Genomic DNA, 21,259 nt, shown 5'->3' with positions numbered 1-21,259 from the left:
TGGGGTGAGCTCCACAAAAGTGAAATATCCCTTTAAGAATGATTGAAGTATAATGAAAGTTTATATCAAGTATATGAAGTATGCTTAGTATACTATTTTTAACATGGGGGTGCTTACATGCCTTGGGACAAAAAGGCTAAAGCACCTGTCCTCCTGGTGCAGCAATGAGCACTATGAGATCAAGCATAGAAAGCCAAAAAGAAATTATCCTTGAGAGCAAGCAAGAGGCCCTCTGGATACAAGATTAAAACCTCACTTAGCACAAAGAAACACAAAGAACATCGTCAGTAAAGTGAAGAATAATTTTACTGAAATGCTCAGTCACAGAAAACATAGAAGGGCTGTATTATTTATACAAAACTAATTATCTTTGTTTTGCCCCCCCCCCCAACAGGGGTCACACAACTTCAAATGTCCATTCCATTGCCTCTGCTGTGAAGAGAGATTCCAAACATACACAAAGAAATAATAATAAAAGGGTCCGTCCCACCAGGAAGTCTTTCGGGAGCAAGGATTTGGGGTTCTAAAAAAAATCTGCCGCCGTGGGCCGGCCCTTGGAGGAGCCATTCTTGTTTTTGTCATTTGTTGCCTGGGGTTTCATAGCAGCAGGTGACTTCAGCACCCCGAACAGCGGCTTCTGCTGGGGGTCAAAGGGCACACGAGAGGAGCCATCTGGACTCACCATCAGACTCCGATCCGACTTCCTGAACTCTAGGGGACAGAGATAAATAAAGTTTTATAGTTAATACACTCCATGAATATACATTCACACACACCAAGTTCACAGCTTTCAAGAAGTATTCACCCCCTTGACATTTTTCGTATTTTGTCCCGTTGCACCAAAAAAACTTTAATGCGCCAAAATATTTATTTTTTCACCAATACAATGAATTCAACACAATTACAATGCAAAATTATTTTTATTTAACTTTTTTCCAATCACTTAATTTGAAATTTGCAAAGGTATTTTCACTAAAAAAGTGCTTTGAGGCCAAAAAGCTCAATGTCAGCCTTATCAGGCCAAAAAATCATGCAACTGGACACGGATTTGAATGCTTAAGTCATTTTGAGGTTTTTATTTTTATTGTAAATCTGAAGACAATACTTTACTTCATTTTGAAATTAGACAGTTACTCATACAGTAGTCAGAAAAAAAAATCCTATTTGTGGGATGAATACTTTCTGTATGCACACGCATACATACACACACAAGAAAAAATATATCACCAATTAATTTACCAATTGTTGTCTCAAAGCCATCCCACAAATGTAATCAATTTCTCTGTCACATAGAATGTGGGTTGCCATGCTACTCTTTTGTAATGAATATAAACTTTACAATTTTTTGGTGAATTCAGCAGGTGTTCTCCTACTTAAACTGGAACGATGCTTTGCCCCTGTGATAAAGTGCTGGACGTGTGTAGGAATTGTACGTACGGCTCCACCGACCTGCGGTCTGGTTGTTCTTTAGCCCAAAGGTGACTTTCTTGGACTCGGATGATGGCGTCAGGGTTAACTGAAATGAGAAGACAAAATGAAAAAAAAATGAAATCAAACCGACGCTTCGTTCCTCTTCTGCAAACCTCTCATTTTCCGAGCCAGCTGACAGGACGATGAATGGGCCCCGTGTCTGGCACAGTCCCACTTTCCCCACATAGGTTAGTGTGAATAGATTTCCAGTGGCTGCAGTGCTGACTCGGCAAAGATCATGCCCGCTATAATGTACAATACAGCAGTGTGCCGTTAATGGGACACGGGTCTGGGCTGTACCTGTTTTTGTGACACGGGTGTACTGGGGCTTCCTTTAGCTTGCCTGCAGAACAGGGGAGTGGGGACAATGGGGCTCTGGAACTTCATGAAATCGGAGGCTGTCCCGGATGAGGCCTTTGCCTTCCTCTTCTTCTGGGCTTTCTTGGTCCCAGTAGGTGTAGAGGCTTCTTCACTCTGCTGCAGGGCACAAATAAAGAACAGGGGTCACGCCTATAACCAAGCCACCCTTTTCCAATTTCCCCCCTTGTTTCCCTTAACCTCCCCAGTTTAGAACTACCGGTCATCATGCCTTTAGATATCAGATAGCCAGTGGCCATTTCACCAATTATAGTCCTCACAGCACTTCAGGAAAGCCAGTGATGATTCTATACTCCACAGGCCTACATAACGCTTCAGGACAGCCTGTGACTATTCCACACCCTAGAGGTCACACAGTACTACAGGTGAGAGCTAGTGGCGATTGAAGTACAGGTGTGCCAGCTCACATCTCCAGGCCTAGATTTCCAGTGCTGAAGCTTGTTGTAACTGTTGCACACCCACAGAGTTTCTTCCCTTTCCAGCAAATGTACAGAATTACAGTTTTTATAGCATTTAGCATTCATTTTAAGTGCATGCATTTAACAAAGGTTTATTCCTGTTTTAGCCTTGTTTTTGAAGGTTTGGTTAAAACAAAAGCATGTAACGAGAGGACAGATTGATTTGGGGGGTAGCACCAGGGTGACTCACACTGCTCTGTTTGGCTTTCTTGCCTGCCGCCTCCACCTCCTCCACGTGTCCGTTGACTTGGGTTTCCTGCTCCTCCGTCGCCTCGTCTTCCTGGGTCGCCGTCGCCTTCTTCTTCCTCTTCCTCTTCTTCAGCTGCACAGCCGGGCTGCCGTCGCCGGGCTGCTCATCTGCGCAGCTCGCGTCTGCGCAGTCGCTCCCGGCGTCTGGCTGCGTCGGCTCTTCGGCTGCGGCGGGAGACTCCACCGTCTGCTCCGGCGTCTTTTTGTTCTTCTTCTTCTTGCTCTTCTTCCTGTCGGCCGCCGGCGTAAGGGGCGGGGCTTCTGCTTCATCTGCAGCCATCGTCTCTTCCTCCGCTGGAGCCGACTGGCTCTCTTCCCCTTCTGCTACTGCTGCGTTGGTCTGCAGCTCTTCCGTGTCAGCTTCCGACACTTCCACTCCTTGTGTGGATGCCTTCTTCTTCTTCCTCTTCTTCTTCTTCTCACTGCCCTGGCTGGAAACGCCGTCTGTGGAGAGTGTTTCTGATTGGCTCTCGGTCTGCATGTCAGCCACAGCCCCCTCTTCACCAGTCAGGGAGTGGTCCTGAGCCTCTGTGCCTGTCTGAGACAGGTTCTGAGTCTCTGCCAGCGGGGCAGACTTCACCCCACTGTCCGTGGACTCTTCCGCCGCAGGGCACGCCTGCTCGGTGCCAGTGTCCAACTGCGCAGTCGGGTGTTTCTCGGAGACCTCCTCAGCGGGTACCTTCTCCCCTTCCACCCCCACAGTCTTCTTCTTCTTCTTCCTCCTTTTCTTCTTTTTCTTGGCACCAGCTCCGTCGCTGGGCGTTCCGGTGGGCCCAGCAACGGAATCTGCCAGCCCAGTTGTGCGGCCCTGTTCTGAGCTGGTGGGCTTCCCAGCATCCTTCTTGACTAGGAGACAATTTGAAACAGGAAAAAAATGTAATCAATTAAATAGCAGCCTGCTTATGAAAATGAAAAACATGGAATGTGTTTGGCTGTACAAGGATACCATTCATTAACATACTTTGTGAGATCCATTCACCTGGTATACTGGAGCTCCTAACTCAAAGCTCCCAACAGGTTTCAATTTCAAAAAAGATGAGGCCTTTTTCATCTTTATTCCTAATACGGCTAGCTTCTGCCTGTAGATGTTCATAAATGCCTGTGATCTTATTCATTAATTCTGTGAAGCTATGTTTTACTGTATAAACGTGAATATATTTGTGAAGTGCAAACCTAAATAAAGAAGTAAAAAAGGTTACCCATTTATCTACTTGAATGCAAACAAGTTGGGGAATGTCACTTTCAGGTACTGAAAGAGAATTTAAATAATGCCTATTATCTTACATGGAGGAAGGGAAGGAGAAAAATGTTTCTAGTATTGTGCAAATTTATTAGTTCTTGCAATTAAGGAGCCTTCATAGTCCAACTATCCTCAGCAAGTTGCTTAAAGGGGCAGTTCATCCAAAAATGAAATTAAGGTATGCTTCCACTTACCAGAGTATTATCTATCCATCCAGATAGTTTACTGAAATTTTACAAGTTTTCTAGATATCCACGGCAGCTCACCCTGATGCTATAGACCTCAATGGGACCCACTGAGCTATTGTGGCCTCAAAGCACCAAAAGTTTACTTTAGAAAAACTCAACAGCAACATCTCTTTTCAAATAAAATGCCACAGTTACAAACATCAACAGAGCTTAACTGCATGGTTTCATCGAAATTGCTTTCGAGTTTTTCAAATTTTTGGTGTATTGAGGCCATAAAAGCTGGGACCAACTGAGGTTGATAGCATCAGATATCTAAAAAACTTGCCAAATCTAAGCAAAACCACCTGGATGGACAGATCATATTCTGGTAAGTGGAAACATACCTTAATTTAATTTTTGGGTGAACTGCTACTAATTGCAACATTTCAGAGTTTTTATTTTTACAACCCGTGTATTCAATTTTAACCCTTGGTTTAAGTTAAGCTGTACTGCACTGCAATGTATGACTTGCAAGGTGAAATAAACAATCATCAATTGTGCAATTGTGAAAGCTGTTGCCCGGGTAGCCATCACTGTTCAGGTGAACAAAGTTACCTTTGCGCTTCTTCACCGCAGAGCCCCCCTCTTCACCTGGCTCTTCCTTGGGCTCATCCTCCCTGTTCCTCCTCCTTTTCCTCATCTTCCTCCGGCTGCCGAACATCTCGTCGTCGTCTTCGTCCGTCGAGACCTCCGCGGGGTAATCGTCTTGCGGGAACACGCCTGGAGGGGAGGGAAGCGGTCAGTCCGGTTTCACAGTAAAGGCTCGGGGACACAGACCTCAGTCACAGATCAGCCGGCCAACATGTATGAACACAGACGTAGCATTATGCGAATATACCACATCATTACTGATGCACAAACGTGAGCGCTAACGCAAAATGAGCTACACTTTCAAGGCAAAGGGGAACGTCTCGTCACCATTGCTAAAAAAAACACAATGTGGGAACATCAGAAATGTTTGATATGAAGAAGACAGAGGAGGAGAAATGCAAACAAGTTGCATAAGAGGCCAAAGACAAAAGCTAGGGAAAAGGAAATGTATTTTTCATAAGGCATAAAAAAAAAGAATAGTTATTGTTGGTTTGGTTATATATTACACTAAGGACCGCTGTAACACAATGAGAATGGCCCGGTAATGTAACTAGCCAATACGATTCCACGGATTCAATTCATAAAACTGGTGTATTTTTGCATTGCTTTCAGTGTCGCCTCGTACAGAATACTTCAGTTCCGAATAACCCTCTTTCTCTTCACTCTCTAGACGCACTCTTGGGGGGTTCAGGCACACACCCATTTTAAAAGGTAACATAAGATAAACTTTATTATCCTTGACAGTGACATTTCTCTCAGAGGACAAATTCTGCTGTGTTACAAAAGAGAAGGATCGAAGCTCTTACCTTTACTGAGATTGCGGAAGCTGTAAGGGAACAAAGACAACCTGAGTTTAGGGAACGGTGCAGACTCCCCTCCCCAAAGACATACATGTAATCTATGTTCAGGATATCTAGATACTGCAAAGCTAGCAAATGACCAGTTTGCCTGAGCATGTACATGCGAGTGCATGTGTCTGCATATACTGCATGTGCCTCCATACGAGTGTGTGTTAACTGTGACATGTACGTGTACGCTGGCACTCACAGTACATGCTGAGTGAGGAGAATTTTAAAATAAGGAGTTTACTCACGTTCTGACCAGCTTGTACAGTTTCTTCCTGTTGAATGAGGGAATGTTGCTGCGGCTGGCCAGCTCAAACAGCCTCTCACCCAGGGCCTGGTAGTCAAACTACAGCCGAGTAAGAGAGAGGGAGGAACACAGAGATAAGCCTGATACCCAGAGAGAGAGGGGGGGACGGACTGCAGAGATACCCATAAACAGCTAATAAGGACATACAGAGCCCCCGCTACGATAAACACTACAGCCCAGAAGTGCAGTAATACCAGCTGGCACAATACAGTCACAGATGTATAGTTACTCTATTATTAAGGACAGTCCAGATGCACACAAACTATGTTCATGAACACAGCACAGACATACAGTAACACTGTCTTACTGAACACAGTCCAGATGCACACAAACTATGCTCATGAACACAGCACAGACGTACAGTAACATTGTATTATTGAGCACAGTTCAGATACAAACTATGTTCACTAACACAATACAGATGTACAGGAAAACTGTTAGTGTAACCCACTTACTGAACAGATAGCACACTTTACATATGTTAAAAATATGGTTTTAAAATATTTTGATGTCACATCATTTTTTTTGATGCACACTAGCGCAATATAAATAGTGCTTAGCAAGTAACTGGTGTAGTGTTTAATTTGACAGGCGTGTGTGGGGAAGTGTCTAACAACAAATAACACAGAAGTTATTTTTCTCATTTGTATCTCGAGTCGCATCTCAAACCCCTCCCACAACCCACCCGTGTGCCTTGACCCCGTTTGGCATGCACTGTTTACCAGCACAGAAAAGAAAAACAGCAACTGCTATGCAGTACTACTGTGACACAGAGCCCAGCAGGGTATCTACATTTACATTTCAGCATTTATCAGACACATTTATCCAGAGCGACTAGTACATATTACATTTAATTCATTTATAAAGCTGGCCATGTTCACAAAAGCAATTTATATTCGTTCCTTGCTCAAGGGTACAATGGCAGCAGCCCAGTTGGGAACTGAAACTACAACTGAGGACATACAAGTCAAGTTTTCTAACCATTATGCTAGACTGCCCCAAATCTATATCCGTAGGGAGCCACACAGTTACACAGAAATGGCTAGCAGAACCAGAAACACACTGTACCATTCGGTCCGCTGGAGAAGCAGATTTGTTATGGCCATGCCGACTGGCAGAGACAGCACACGCACCTGGCTTACGTTAACAATCAGCACAGGTGCTTAAAGGTGTGTTCCTCTCCACAGTTCGGGGTCAAGACCAGGAGCACACGCCGAGAGAGCGAGTCTGTTTTGTATTGTTTGTAAGAACACTAAAGATGGAGAAAGATGCTGGCAACTGAGAAGTTGTCCAGCTGAAAGCAGCAGCGGCCTGAAAAGCTTTTTTGCTTGTTGTTTCAGTGTACTGTTTCTGCCCAGAACCCGTGAGGGGGAAGCGTATGTTTTTTTTGCTTTATGTGATTTTGTGTTTGTGTGCGTGCGCTGGGGTGCGTGTGCTCTCCGTGCGACAAACGACGGTGCACACCCGGAAATGCCGCATCTCCCTCCCAGGGGTGTCACACCGGTGTGTGACCCACGCACGCACACACACACACACACACACACACACACACACACACACACACACACAGACAGACTGACCTGCAGCACTGGCCCTATTCCGTCATCATCCTGGGGAACATCAGAGTCTTCCCCCAAATCTGGCAGGTCACCTTCCTCCTCCTCCTCCTCCTCCTCCTCCACATCATCTTCATCTTCAGTTGTGGTAACTCCTGGAAGCAGTCAGGAAACAAAAACGATTAGGGGGAAAAGAAGGGCGGAATTCCAATCCTGCAGCTGTAGTCTACCGACACAGAAGGGTGTGAAGGCCCAACAGGAGGCTGCATGCCATACTGGAGGCCGTCACCCTGCCCAACAGTCACTGCTGCAGAATCAAATAAGGCCAGTCAGGAGCTGCAGCAGGATCACACAGACCAGGCCAGTCGTGTGCAACTCAAGTGCAAAAAAAAAAGACCTGCTGGCTCGGTGGTTTTAGCACGAGGGAGTTCTGCAGTTACACTCACCATTGACCCGCTTCCCACTGGCTTTCTTAGGTCTGTTCTGGACTGCTGTGCTCGCCGTTTCCTCATCTTCCTCCATCTCCTGGTCCTGGTCAGATTCAGACCCACCCCCGCCTCCCCTCCGCAACTCCCGCATGAGGTCCTCGATTGCAAAGGGGGCGTGGTCAACAATCTCATGGAATATGTTGCTGCATATGGCCTCTACCAAAACGTGACTGAGGACAGGGGGGAAAGGAAGTAGGTACAGAGTCAGAACAGGAAGTAGACAGACACAGGACAAGAATACGAGGAGCAGACAGACAAACTATGATCCCAGATATCAGTGGATATTTACCAACAAAAACAATAATATAAACAATAAAGACACTAACAATACATAAAATTAATAGAGGAAATAAAAAACAGAACTAAAACCAGGTTTCAAAAGTAGAAATGCTCAGTCCAAACTAAAGGCCTGCTGGCAAGGCGTTTCATAAATCTAAGGGCAGTACACAGAGAAGACGGCGGGTCATAAGAGTGCTAAATATCAGACTATGACACAAAAATAATAAGCGTGCATTGAGTGAACAGTAGTTATTACAAAGGACAGTACGCCCTCGTCCCTGTACTTACTCTTTTGTCTTTGCTGCCGTTTTACAGAACGGGTCGATGAACGTCAGGTTCTGCTCAGCTGTCAGCTGCAATCACAATGCACAAAATGCTTAAATGAATTTATCAATGCCGCACTGGCAGGGAACACCACAATGCGCATACCTCATGTCGAGAAATACACCAGGGGGGCATAGGTTTCAAAGTCGTTCAGCAAACACTCAACTTAAATTCAAACCCACAGTGTGTGTTTGGATAGCCACTAAGACAAATTATCTTTTTAAATGCACAGCCAAATTTCCCATAAAAATTCCTTTGCATGATGTACAGCAGAGTTCTTCTTACTGGGAGCCAAAGTTCTATAAAAATAGGCCAAGCGTTATGTATGAACTAGTTATAAAACTGTATGAATAATATGTATTGGTCATGGCAGGTTGCACTTGGGGTCTCTGTGCCACCGGCTGGATGAGTGCTGCAGGAGAGTAGGCAGCTTTGTTTCAGAGATAAAGGTAAACAGCACTGGCCCTCCGAATTCCTCTCCATCTTACCTGGGCTGACCCGACCTTCGCCAGCTCAGACATGTAGATGTCCAGGATGTGGAACTGCACTCCTTTAGGGGCGTCGCTGGTGCTGCGCAGAACCTGAGCCGACAAGAGCTCTGTGAACCTCCCGATCAGACTGGAGAGAGAGAGGGAAAGGGTGACAGAGTGAGGGAAGTGACTTTTTCTAAAAAAGCTCTGTACCACCACTGTACCATTCAGGAGGTTACGCGGTCTGATATGTGTTGAGGGATTTGCTCGGGATTAGGGGTTATCTTAACAGTTTGTCTACCTGTAACACTGCGTGAGAAGAAAGAGGTACTAGCGTGTCTGTCTGTGTTTTATAGAGAGAGAGGTATTCCAGCCTGTCTGCAACAGTGTACAGATAGAGACAGTGAATGATGGGTTTTTTTCCCTGTTCATAACTGCAGATACCTGGGACTCCAAACCTGATCATGCAGTACTCTCAGTAAGCTAACAACAAACACTCTGACCACTAGGGATGTGCCGATGTTAAAACGTCAAAGTACAATTATCTTGGCCAACATTTTCATGACACACGACATTATCTTGATAATTATTGAAATACGCTGAAAGTCTTAAAACAGTATTAAAACATACTTGAATGACTTTATTTATACCAATCAGAAAAGATGTTAGTAAAGCATTTTGTTAAACATATAAAAATGTTACCATTTTGGCCAAGTTGATAACTAGTTTTAACGAAATAACAGAATTCAGAATATACTTCTTTTCCCAACAAAATAACATGCGGCTTGTTTAAGTAAATGTAAACATTTTAAACAAAAATAAATAAGCAGAAAACATAAGATATTTGCTCAAGATGGTCATCAAAAACCCCATGTCCACTACAGACCCTTCAACTATGCAGCCTCATACCACCCATGCATGTCTCACAGAAGGCTTTTCTCTTCTTCCCCAAAGTAGCAGAGTTGTAAACTGCTGTCAAAACACAGACCTCTTAGCTCAAGAGGTCTGAAACTACCTACTCATGGGGGGAGGGGTATCTAGAATGCCGGTCAAACTGCATGTAGGTGGTGGGCAGGAGAGTTTCCAAATGAAATCCTTACCCAGTGTCCCATTCCCTCCTCTTCAACATCTCAAATGTCTCCCTGAGCACAAAGCGCACCAACTGTCAGAAAGAGAAAGAGAACGAGTGAGAGAGAGGTGCAGAGGGAGGGAGAGAAACATTGACGTTAACTGATGTTGCTTTTCAGGGGCAATCCAGAAAGACACGGGAGAAAGTTTTTCTGCTTATAAATAATGATGCAATCATGTTTGAGCCTTGATGGCTGACAGGGTCAGAGTCTTGATAAAATCACATTACAAATCTGGGACTAAAATAAATATATAAAATAAGTGCTGGACTGACCCTATTTTCTTGTTCATATTCCGCCGTCTACATTTCACTCTTCTTCGTTTTTGATATCTGAGCGTTATTGTACTTGCGCAACACATTGAAATAAACGCATCATTCGCTCGTCAGGTAAGATATCAAAAGGAATATTTACCTAACGTCATCTTCGATGATTTCATCAATTAGCAACTGAAATTACTGAGTGGGCCTTTAACATATTACCAGGGTCAGGGCTAATTCCATATCAGTTCATTGATTGAAAAATCCCCACAAAACATCATAGATATTTTTAATTAATTAATTAATTAATTAATTAATTAATTGAAGGGATGGAAATACAAATGACTCCACCCTTTATATTACCACCGTTATGATTGCCAAAAAAATCTTTTACTTACAGAGTAGAACTTGTCCATGCGAAGTCGGTCAATGCCATTCCACTCTCTGTTGATTGTCATCAGGAAACTTTCCAGAAACAAAAACTCTGCAAAAACAAAGTGCATTAATCAAACGGATGACAAAAACACTATAAAAAACTTGAAAACAGTATAACATAAAGTATTTTTAAAAACTGTGAGAGGTGCTTGGTAGAAGAGAATAGCAAATTGATAACCAATGAGAGGCAAGACAAAAAGAAAGCCCAGCTTGTTCCCCATGGCCAAAATTTCATAAGGTGTTAATAAAAAATCTTCATTGGTAAGGAATAGTATAGGAAGAAATGCATGGATTGTTCGACATGGTATCTTCTCCTGAGCTGTAAAGCGCAACATACAAATTGTATTTTTGAATGAGTCCATGAGGTGTAGTAATCCTGCACCCCCCCCCCCCCCCCCCCCCCCCCTTCCCCATTTTCCCTATACTTCCCGGACTACTGGGCACAGATACTTACGGGTGTCAACATTTTGCAACCAGTGGATCAAGCCAGATATCCGAGTTGACAGCTCTTCCTGTGGAGGGAGAGAGAACAGGTGAGAAAGAACCATCCATTATGTCAGTGCTTTCCCACTGCTGGTCCTGGGCCTGAATTCATAAAACATGTCAGAGTAGAATTCATAAAACATGTCAGAGTAGTAGTGCTGATCTAAGATCAGGTTAACCTTTTAGCTCATAATGGATAAGGTTAGAATATTGACGTAGGTGACCTGATACTAGATCAGCACTCATACTCTCAGATGTCTTATGGATACTGGATTAAGAATTATGAATTCTGGGCTTGGTATGCACAATGTTTCATAACATTTTGTAAAAGCTCACTTCTAACATTATGTTTAAATGATCTCCAACATTATGCAACCTTTTTTCAGATATGTTTGGTCCTGTTGGTGTGCATGTAGGGGGTGCAACCAGCCACAGGTATTGAGATATTTAAGAATCAGTGTCTGACTGTATAGAGTCAAACTATCAGCAGCCACAGTAGCAGTGTTCTCTCACTAGATAAGAGTGCCAATTCCATTTATAAAAAGGTTTAAGTACATGTTCTTTACAACTCGGCCCTTGTCTGGGTCTCAGTGTGCAGTTCTGTGCCATGTGTCCTTGGTTATAGCGGTGATGATGGTCCCAACAATACAGAAGGACTGCCCACATAGGCCAATGTGCTAAAAGTACATTGCAGCAGGGATTCTGAGACAGGACAGTGTAATCCCTCAAACTATTTGAAAAAAAATAGAGCCAACTGCCGGGCCTACTTCTAGTGATGAACAATTTACGTACCGTACAATAACGCTTCATTTTTAATAGACAGAACATAACACCTTAAAATAACTGAACATGTGCTTGCTGAAAATGAACTACTCGTGGAAAGGGAAGAATAGATCAACGCTGAAGCATGAGCCAAACCTACATACTGTTAAATAAGTTTAAAGACAAATGTATGGTAGCAAGCATGTTTACAACAGACTTAAAAGCATGCAAGTGAGTTGGATAAACTCAATCAGTGAAGATGAACTCACTTGTTGGAGCGGCTTGTCCTGCATCCACAGACAGTAGAAAAGTCCCTTCCATATCTTCAGCAACTCGTCAATGGTGAACCCACCTTGAGAAACAACGTGATAATTTTGTATCTGTATGTTCATGTATTTTAATCTTAACGGGTAGACGCAGTAACTGCAAGTCGCAGAGGAGGTCAATTAACATAGAATGTACAGTAGATGTATGTTTACATTTCATTAGCTAGACGGCAAATTCGAACGCAAACAAAATAGATCGGTTAGACTAACGTTACAAAAATCTTTGTAATTTAGACTCTTCACGCTACGTATCCCGATTGTCTGAATTGTAAAATATCCAAAGAGGATTACCAAGTATAGCATACCAACTATGTATACATTTAGCTAGCTAGCTTACGGCCAAAAAAAAAAAAACTTTTCGGATGTTTTGCCAAACGTAAACAGTTTTATGAAGTTAGCATGCGAACCTCTTTCGGACCTATAAGAAAAATGACGACTTATCGGTAGTTGCATATTTTTTTGCTATCGATACATAGCAGCTTCTTAGCCAGATTGTCAGGCAATGTTAGCCACGATAGCTAAACGAAGGCTCAGGCAAAGAGAGTGTAACTAAGGATATGTTACCTTCGGGCTTCTGCGACCGAACGCTGAGATACTTTCGCAGTTTTTTGATGGCCTTGGTTCGGATGGACTTCTCATTAGAAGCTAATCTTTGTGCGAACTGAACCTCAGGTTCTTGTAACACCGGCGCCATCTTCCTACTGTACACATGTGGAACCGCATACCCGTCACTTTACTTTTTCTCAAACACGTTTTTCGTGCCCACGACGCAGGATGATGACGTCCCAGCTGAACTGCGAATGGGGTGTCGACTGTCGGGGTTGTTGTAGATACTAGACTAGATTCCAAATATTTCCACAAGATTATTATCGCTAGCTCTTTGTTATCATTTTTATTACTGTTCTGTCTACTGTCCGTTGACGACAAAAAATTCCAGTTGAATGCATCTTCTGAAAATTAATTAAGGGGCGTGTCCTAAGACAATACAGTTGCAATCATAGAACGCAGCCTTGGTACTGCCATCCCGGTCTAACGGTGACATGAAATGAAATAACTACACTAAAATTAGGTCCTGATAATTTTTCCTAGTTTTTGTTTACATTAATTCGACAACAATAGCAATTGCTTTAGAAAAGCCAGTCTACGACCTCGCACAAGGAAAGGGCAGGTAGCTAGCGCCGTCTGATGTTAGATAATAGCAAGTAGTCTAGCTCGCTTTAAAAATCTTGTCCTTGATTTAGGCCTATACTGAACTTAAGCTTATATGTTGACAAGCATCCATCCCTCAATCAAACACCACAAAGACATTAAAAGACATTCACTAATAAAATTATAATTTATTATGAAAGCACATCAAATCAACTGAGTGAAGGCATCTGTGTAATCTGTGATTATTGAAGGAGGTCAGTCCTCTTTATCCTCTGGCTCAGGTGGTTTCTGTGTTTCGGGCTCTGGGGTAGTGGGGGTCTTGGTTCTCCCTGTTTGTTCCTCTGCAAGGGCCTGTCCCTCGGTCACCGTTGCTTCCACCTTCAGCTTCTCTTCTTCCTCCTGCTTCTCCTTCCCTTCCGGTCCCTTCCCTGGTTCTGTATGGATGACAAGTGTGACAGGGAAAAGTGGAACCTTCTCATTCAGAAAACACAACTGCAAACAAACACACACCCCTTATGTTACGTTTGCCCTCTTATTCTGAGAAAATTGCAACAAATGTGCCTTCAAAAGGGCAGTGCTCTTGAGGCAGACTTATATTTGCAGAGCAAAACTGCTCTTAGAACATGGGGAAGGTGAGACAAAGGCTTCTATTTTTAAAGGTGGTGGAAGCGGTAACTGTTTGGGGAGAAAAGCTGTGCTTGACAGCCTCCTCTGCCTGCCTTATAGGACCAAGTTTTACATTGTTCTAGAAGATTACCTGGGATACGCTGTGCTTTTTATGTCTACGTTTATTTTATTTTTGAGATGCTATGCAGGGTTTCTTGGGCTACCCTTCATTAAAGTTAGTGAAAAAGCTTGAAAATGATATTCATTTTTCGAAATATTTTGCCGAAGAGTGATCCAAATACTTTTCCAAGTGCACTTACTTATCCAAGTGAATACATCATCATGGGTTACTTGTTCATTAACAACAAAAGTAAAGTAAAAAGTAAAATCCAAGAGTTTTAGTTTTTCTCATCCATACACAAAATTGGAGCCTCGGTACCATCTGTTCGTTTACACAGTGAGTCATTTCTACTGGGAAAAAAAGTGTTTCAGGGTATCTTTATTGAAAGGTTAACCACAATCTTGGGAACCATAGGACATTCTAAAATTTATCACACAGTGTTTAGTTCTGTTGACAGAATTAACATGGAGAAAAAAGTGTTCCGTGAATTATTTGCCTTCTTTGGGTCAAATGATAAATTATTGATTGTTTTACTACACTCACCTACACAGTTGTCTAGCTGTTCAATAAAAGTCCCCAAGTTCTAACATGCTCACCTGGTGAGGGTGGTTTCTTCTGATCTTTGGCAGGGGTCATTCGCGTGAGACTGGTGATGGACGTCGGCCGCCATTTTAGAACCGTGGTAGAGATGGGGTCATCATCCTCGCCATCAGCCCCATCCTGTGGCACACAATGGTGAGGGAGCTTGAGAAAAGGCAGTTAAGGGGGTTTGCCTGGATGCCGTGTTAGGTGCAGGGGTCCCCACCCTTGGTCCTAAAGAGCCACAGGGTCCCATGGATCTTTCTTTCTCCTTACATTTAATGACCAATTAAAACCCACACAATCATGTAGAGGTGAGTTAACTGTGTCTTAACTTTAATTAATAAATTAAAAAGTGATGACCCTGAGGCTCTCCATTGGGCATCCTTGCTTAAATGGCATGCGCTCACCAAAAGCAATTTAACTTCTCCAGTGAAGCTGGGACAGTCCGTATGCACTGATTTCTATTAATTCTCTTCAACCTTCCCAATCAAATCCATTTTAGAAATGATTCATTCCTTTTAAACAAGTTTCCCTGCTGATTTTTAGTTTTACATTTTTTTGTAACGGCCATTCATATTTAAGCCCATCCCATCACTGCAACTCTCTCTATCCAGGCAGACGTTTAACATGTGATGTTCTTGCTTATCTGTGCTTAAACGCCTTACCTTGGATGCCAGAAAAGTGCTCTTTAATTAAAATTTTACATCAAAATTGTAAAATATTAATGTAAATATTTTCCAGGAAGTGGGCAGCAATGGCTAAATTCAGAAGAAAAAAAAAGAACAAAAAAGAACTAACTAATCCAGTCCAGTACATAACCAGTCTCTACACAAACACATATAGGCACAAGTTTCAACCAGAGTCAACATTACCTGATCCACCTGGGTAAACTCTCCATGCTGCTCACATCCAATGTCAAACACGTACTTCCCTGGTCCAGATGGCTGAAATGGAACAGGGTGTTTTATGAATGCATCACTGCAATCCAAACATAGGTATTGTAAATATGATTTAGACAAAGGCACATACACTCACACATACCCGCGCGCACACACACACACACGGATACATATGGACACACATACAAACACATACACACAATATTTTATATTAGGCCTAGAGACACAATGTTTGAGGTTAGCAATCAAAGACACTACTTTGTGTCCATCTGCTACACATCTCAGATTGTTTAAATAGTTTTATCAACTGCACAGCAGGGCTATCAGTTGTCTCCAAATTGCCTTTTGAATATGCTTTCCTTAAAATGGGGTCACCATATTTATAATACTGAATTTTAAAAAAAGAGGACAGGGATGGACAGGCATTATGTACACAATGCTAGGCCAGTGGTTCCTTAACTCCTGGGCCCCGTGTATGCTGGTTTTTGGTTAACAAGCTTTTAATTTTTACTCATTTAGTGCTTTTCATGTTTAGAGTGATTATTTACCCTCTTAAGCCACATCATTCCAGAAATAGTTTTGCTATATTGGAAACAATTATGTAAAAAGAGGTTACAGCATTTTTTTTTATCAAATGAAAAACTGAGGTTAAACAATAGGCTCCTAATTAGGTTGTTGAACAAGTGCTTTATTTCTTTAATAATTTGTTCCTTAAACTTATTAACACAATGCAGGTTTGACATGCAGAGCTATTTCTAGCTGTGACATGCATAGTTTGGAAGCCAGTGTACTAGGCTATTTGTTTGTTTATGTACAGTCTATGGAACAAACAAAACCTATCTGGACAATTTTAGGAATTTAGAAATCCCACCTGAATGGATATTTTTGGCGGTTCCAAAAAGAAGAAATGTCCAGGGCAAGAGGATCTCTCCTCAGCCTAATAAAAAATCCACACATTTGATCTAACATTGCTCAAAAAGATAATATTGTATTTTATTCATTTTTGGTTTCAGAAGAACTCGCCCTCCCAGCTACAGAGCCAAGGCCTGGGTAGGAGGGAAAGGGCGGAGAAACAGGGCAGGAATGAGAGGAGAGGAGGTTGTCTTGCTCACGTTGTTGTTAACAAAGTTGCCCTGGTATTTGTGGTTGAGGTGGATGAACTCGCCGGCTGACTCCATCTTGCCCGTCACCCAGGTGCCCACGTACCTGGATCCTGTGTCGTGGTATGTGTAGACTCCTTGCCCATGCCTATGCACATGTTTAAATACACAGATGCACACGCGTGTGTACACATACATTTTAGTGCGCACACACTCATGCGCACGCACACATACATGCACATCTGTGGGGCATAATGCCACAGGTATTACATTTACTGAACAGCTTCAGCAAGGTGTGCCTAAAATACAAAAATCACACTTTTAAAATTTTTTGTCAAAAGGTGTACTCTTTAATACCCTCAGGATTTCTAGAGTAATGTGCAATATTCTGTGTTAAGAAGATTTAATTTCTTGTTTGTGTAACCTTCACTTCCTGAGGCTGGTAGCAATTTGACGTTGAGGAGGCCATACCTCTGATGATGCAGCCAGTCTCCGTCATATATGTCTCCATTGGCATAAGTGTATACACCATGACCTTGGCGCTGGTCCTCAACCCAGCTACCTGAGACGAAGAGAGGAGTATACTTTTTTCTTAAATACATATAAGAAAAAAGAGAGATAAAAAGTAAAAAATGTAATGAAAGTGTTCCACTCCTATTTTTATGTCTTTATTCCATTATTTAAATTTTCTTGTATATTTCCTTTTCCACCAGTAATATTTCAGGAAATGCTTTGCAAATATAACTGTGCACTGAATATGCAAATGAAGAGAATTTCCTCTTGAGTTTCAACTTGAATTTTACCTGAATGTGAATGTTTAACTCATTCCCACACTCACCTTCATATCTGGATCCATCGGGGTAGTAGAAAGTGCCCTGTCCGTGCTTCTTGTTCATGTCGTATTCTCCAACATACCGAGCTCCATTTTTAAACCGATATGTTCCCTGGTGCACAAACATAAGACCAAGAAATCAAACAAACTATTTCACCAAAGTCTTTTATTATGCGTCACAACCAACTGCTGCCCACTGTGCCCCTTCTTCTCTTCACCACGAATGTCTTGCATCTCATTGTCGCCCTCTACTGGCTATGTAGGAAATAGCTATTCAAATTCATGATCCTTATTGGTCTATTGCACAACTTTTCACTACCTGCAGTAGTTTACAGTCTATCATTACCCCTGTACAACCTGCCCACTAGGCTAACGCATGTTTTCTGGCAGCTTGTTTGTTCTGGCATCTTGTTTGGACCTTGGCGTCCTGTTGAGGTGGAACAAGCTGTCCAAGTTTTAAAACCTCCACCTCTGCCATACTGCACCTCACTTCCCATAAGCTTCAAACCATAACCCCCCAAGATAAACCAAAATCTCAGAGAAGTTTGACCTAGTGTAATACTGCCCTTAGATATTAACGATCTGGCATCACAGCATGGTGGAGTTAGCATCATGCTATGGGGTTGCTTTCAACAAGACTGGGATGATTGTTGGCATCAAAGGCAAGATGGACAGATAAAGCCAAATACAGGTGCACGCATGCATGCGTGTCCATTCAGCAGTGTCAACTTGCTAGCTAATGTTTAACAAAATTCAAACCAGCTTCAACACTATGTTTTCGGACTGGAATACAAATACGACTGACTTGTTTAAGGTTTATTCACCATTCGCAATTCGATAACAACTTTATATTCAGTCATTTTGCTTAATTTTCATGACCTCTTTCACTCACCTGCTCTCTGCCTAGTTCCAGCTTGCTACTATGTGGGGCAATTATGCAACCTCCTCAACCAATCAAAATCAAGATTCTTGGAAAGCAGCATTTGAGTGAATATTCATATACAGTCAGAAATAGTTAAGAAATCATTCAGAGAGATAAACATTGGTAGAGATATTTTAATATGCCCTAAAAGTTGATGTCCCTACCGTCCATATGTATAACTATGGTAGGCAGGCCCACATAGGCTTCAGTGGGCTGTAATGCTAGCTTAGGATCACATTTGGGCTTCCCTACTCCGAATGTAGGTCACTGTTGAGCACTATGGGTGTGCTGGTTTGGTGCAGGTTAACACTGCTCTTGTGGACATTTTAGGCACAGTGTGTGCCTAAAACAGCCTCTGTGGTGTGACAGCGAGACATTATGTCATATTGTCTCACCCTGCCACTGAGTCATTGATGGTTTGTTGTTTTGCTTCTACTATATCCCCATTATAATGGTTTGGAGGCCCTAATTTGTCTCTGTCATACAAACAGAACACACTTGTGAACTTTTTGTTTTCTTTTGGCAGGTGTTGTGATGAAGACCATTGGAGACTAGAGAGGTAAAACGGGCTCTCCAGTGGCAGCAGTTTTCAAACCAGCATTTTGGGTTTTGCTAGATGACATGCAGGACTGATTTGTTCTGGAGTTGAAGCGCAGTTATATTTGGTTTATTTGATACATTGACTTGTATTCTTGTATCAACCACTTGACTGTGTGCTGCATTATTTTAATAACCCTTTTGGTGAAGGTTGGGTCTTCTGGTACGAATCAAACCACTTGTCTGAGTTCGCAACCTCAAACACATTTGGTTGCTCTCCACAAATTGAGTTTTCTTTGTCCCTGTTTAAAAAACCATGTTTTAGTGTGCATATTTCTGTGCTTATATTTTGTCTGTTTAGCTGAACTTAAAATTCTCTAAACAATGTGGGGAAACCCAGGAAAATGCCAGAGCCCTGGAAATGGCCCGAGAACTGGCCTGGCATGGGCCTAAAGACAGTTTCCTAGCTTGGGCGAGTCCACTTGTTTCCCAGTTAGAAATGTGGAAGTTGCCTTGGCATAGTTTTTGTTTATTTTATGTCCATATTCCTCTCTCACTCACTCACTCACACACACACAGTGTTGTAAGCCCTTTCCCTTTTGGTAGGTGACTATTATGACACACATCTGTACGGTCTGAAAGGACGTGGCATTTCATTTTTCAGTCAATCTACTTGCCAGTAGTTCTGAATATAATAATATATGACACATAAACAAAATAATCATAGCAGGGGCTTTTGTTAATAATTTCTCCTGGTTTAAAAAATGTGAAAACTGTGACAATGCAGTTATGCTGAAAAAAACAGACGCACCCACCAATGTAAATTGACTCACTTTTTGTTTTGTTTTTTTACAGCATGTGTGTTCATTTCAGCGTGTGTTTTCGACTGGCCCAGACTGTTTTCATGTGTGATAAAGGATATTTTCGACATCTAAAGAAGTTTCTAATAGACTACTGGCTGGTATAGGGGCAATGAAAGGTTTGTGGTTCAAATCACACATCATATTACACCAAAGCAATTTGTATAGTGACGTTAAGCCTCTGGGGGCTATAGGCCGACATGTGAGCAGATACATTTTATTGCATTTATTTACAAATAAAAACATAAAATGTTTTTTGTATTGAGCGAGGGTACTTCTTTCCTCCTTCAAGTTCAGTAAACAAAGCAGCAGGCAATTAAGACAATTAACTTCCGTCATCTTTCGCACAAACAAGGCATTACATGTAAACCATGCATATCGATTGCCTTGCTTGTGGCCCCAGATAACGTAGCTTGCAAAGCTACACCGTAGCCTATATGCCCGACTTTACAGAATAATCTTGTTTACCGTACCTGACCACTCCTTTTCCCGTTTTCATATAATCCTTGATAAGTATCTCCGTTGGGTAACACCGCTTTCCCGACTCCATGTCTCTCTCCTGCCTCGTTTCGTTCACCGTCGTACTCCTAATTTAAGATATTTTAAATTATTCAGGGATGTTATTAATCATACAACTAAATGCATGTATTAGGTTGCTGAAACACTCACTCCGAGGTTGCCCTGATCGTCATCAAATTCTTCAGATCCAGCGTCCGACATTGCAACCATTCTGTGATACACACGCGCTCAATTGCTAAAAGGGCCGTTACAAGGTAACCGTTTCTTGGCGACCGTAAAATCGTTTGTTACATGTTGCCAGGGCAACGGTCGGGACGTGGCGAGAAGTTAATCTTGTAGCCTGCACTATTTTAACCCTTTGAAAAGTAGCTTTTTGGATTTTTTTTTTTTTTTGTGTGTTCTAGAACTAAATTGCTTTCAGTTACCTGTTATTATTGTTGCATTAGCGGTCGAATGTTCAGTTAAGAACATTCTAATCACATTTATGATCTTACACCTTAAAGGGTTAAATGAAGTAAAACGATTTAAAGGGAGCGAAAAGTGTAGCCTATTTATTTTACACCATTCAAGCGTCTAGACAAAATATGAAAAAACTTTATCGTTAGCATAGCCTACATTGAACATTCTTGTACCCTTCTTGATTTGGCGTCAGCTCTAGTAACATTAGTCTTTGCTGTGCCAGGAGAACTGAGTGTCATTTAACTAGGCCTATAGGATAAAATTTAATAAATATTTTTAAATAGCTTCCAGCCAAGCATTAAATAAGAATATTGCCTGCAAAGCCAAATACACAGGCTACTTGACCATCAAGTTAACACTTCTAATTGGTAGCCTAGCCTGCATTTGTGCAAGTTATC

General features: G+C 42.2%; 2 protein-coding genes across 3 annotated transcripts; both read right to left on the bottom strand.

Annotated features, from left to right (window-relative positions):
• Positions 1-288: 288 nt before the first annotated feature.
• Positions 289-13,057, bottom strand: rrp1 (ribosomal RNA processing 1). 2 transcript variants are annotated; one of them, XM_035411923.1, is made up of 16 exons: positions 12,840-13,057; positions 12,219-12,301; positions 11,159-11,216; positions 10,668-10,753; positions 9,983-10,044; positions 8,901-9,030; positions 8,377-8,441; positions 7,768-7,979; positions 7,346-7,476; positions 5,707-5,804; positions 5,420-5,439; positions 4,578-4,742; positions 2,497-3,401; positions 1,771-1,947; positions 1,438-1,516; positions 289-711 (listed from the first exon to the last, which is right to left on the bottom strand). In XM_035411923.1, the coding sequence occupies exons 1-16, from the start codon at positions 12,967-12,969 to the stop codon at positions 524-526; spliced, it is 2,589 nt and encodes an 862-aa protein (XP_035267814.1). In that variant the 5' UTR covers positions 12,970-13,057; the 3' UTR covers positions 289-523. The 2 variants fall into 2 exon arrangements, with proteins under 2 accessions (XP_035267814.1, XP_035267815.1); XM_035411924.1 differs by having other exon boundaries at positions 1,450-1,516.
• Positions 13,058-13,588: 531 nt separating this feature from the next.
• On the bottom strand, positions 13,589-20,712 carry rsph1 (radial spoke head component 1). The gene is made up of 8 exons (XM_035409917.1): positions 20,553-20,712; positions 20,357-20,470; positions 17,571-17,676; positions 17,204-17,294; positions 16,745-16,880; positions 15,606-15,677; positions 14,748-14,871; positions 13,589-13,858 (listed from the first exon to the last, which is right to left on the bottom strand). Exons 1-8 carry the CDS (start codon positions 20,610-20,612, stop codon positions 13,680-13,682), a joined length of 882 nt encoding a protein of 293 aa, XP_035265808.1. The 5' UTR covers positions 20,613-20,712; the 3' UTR covers positions 13,589-13,679.
• Positions 20,713-21,259: the final 547 nt, after the last annotated feature.

Source organism: Anguilla anguilla, chromosome 3 (genome assembly GCF_013347855.1).
Source record: "Anguilla anguilla isolate fAngAng1 chromosome 3, fAngAng1.pri, whole genome shotgun sequence".
In the NCBI taxonomy this organism is placed as follows: domain Eukaryota; kingdom Metazoa; phylum Chordata; class Actinopteri; order Anguilliformes; family Anguillidae; genus Anguilla; species Anguilla anguilla.
This window is presented reverse-complemented; position numbering and strand designations above follow the sequence as displayed.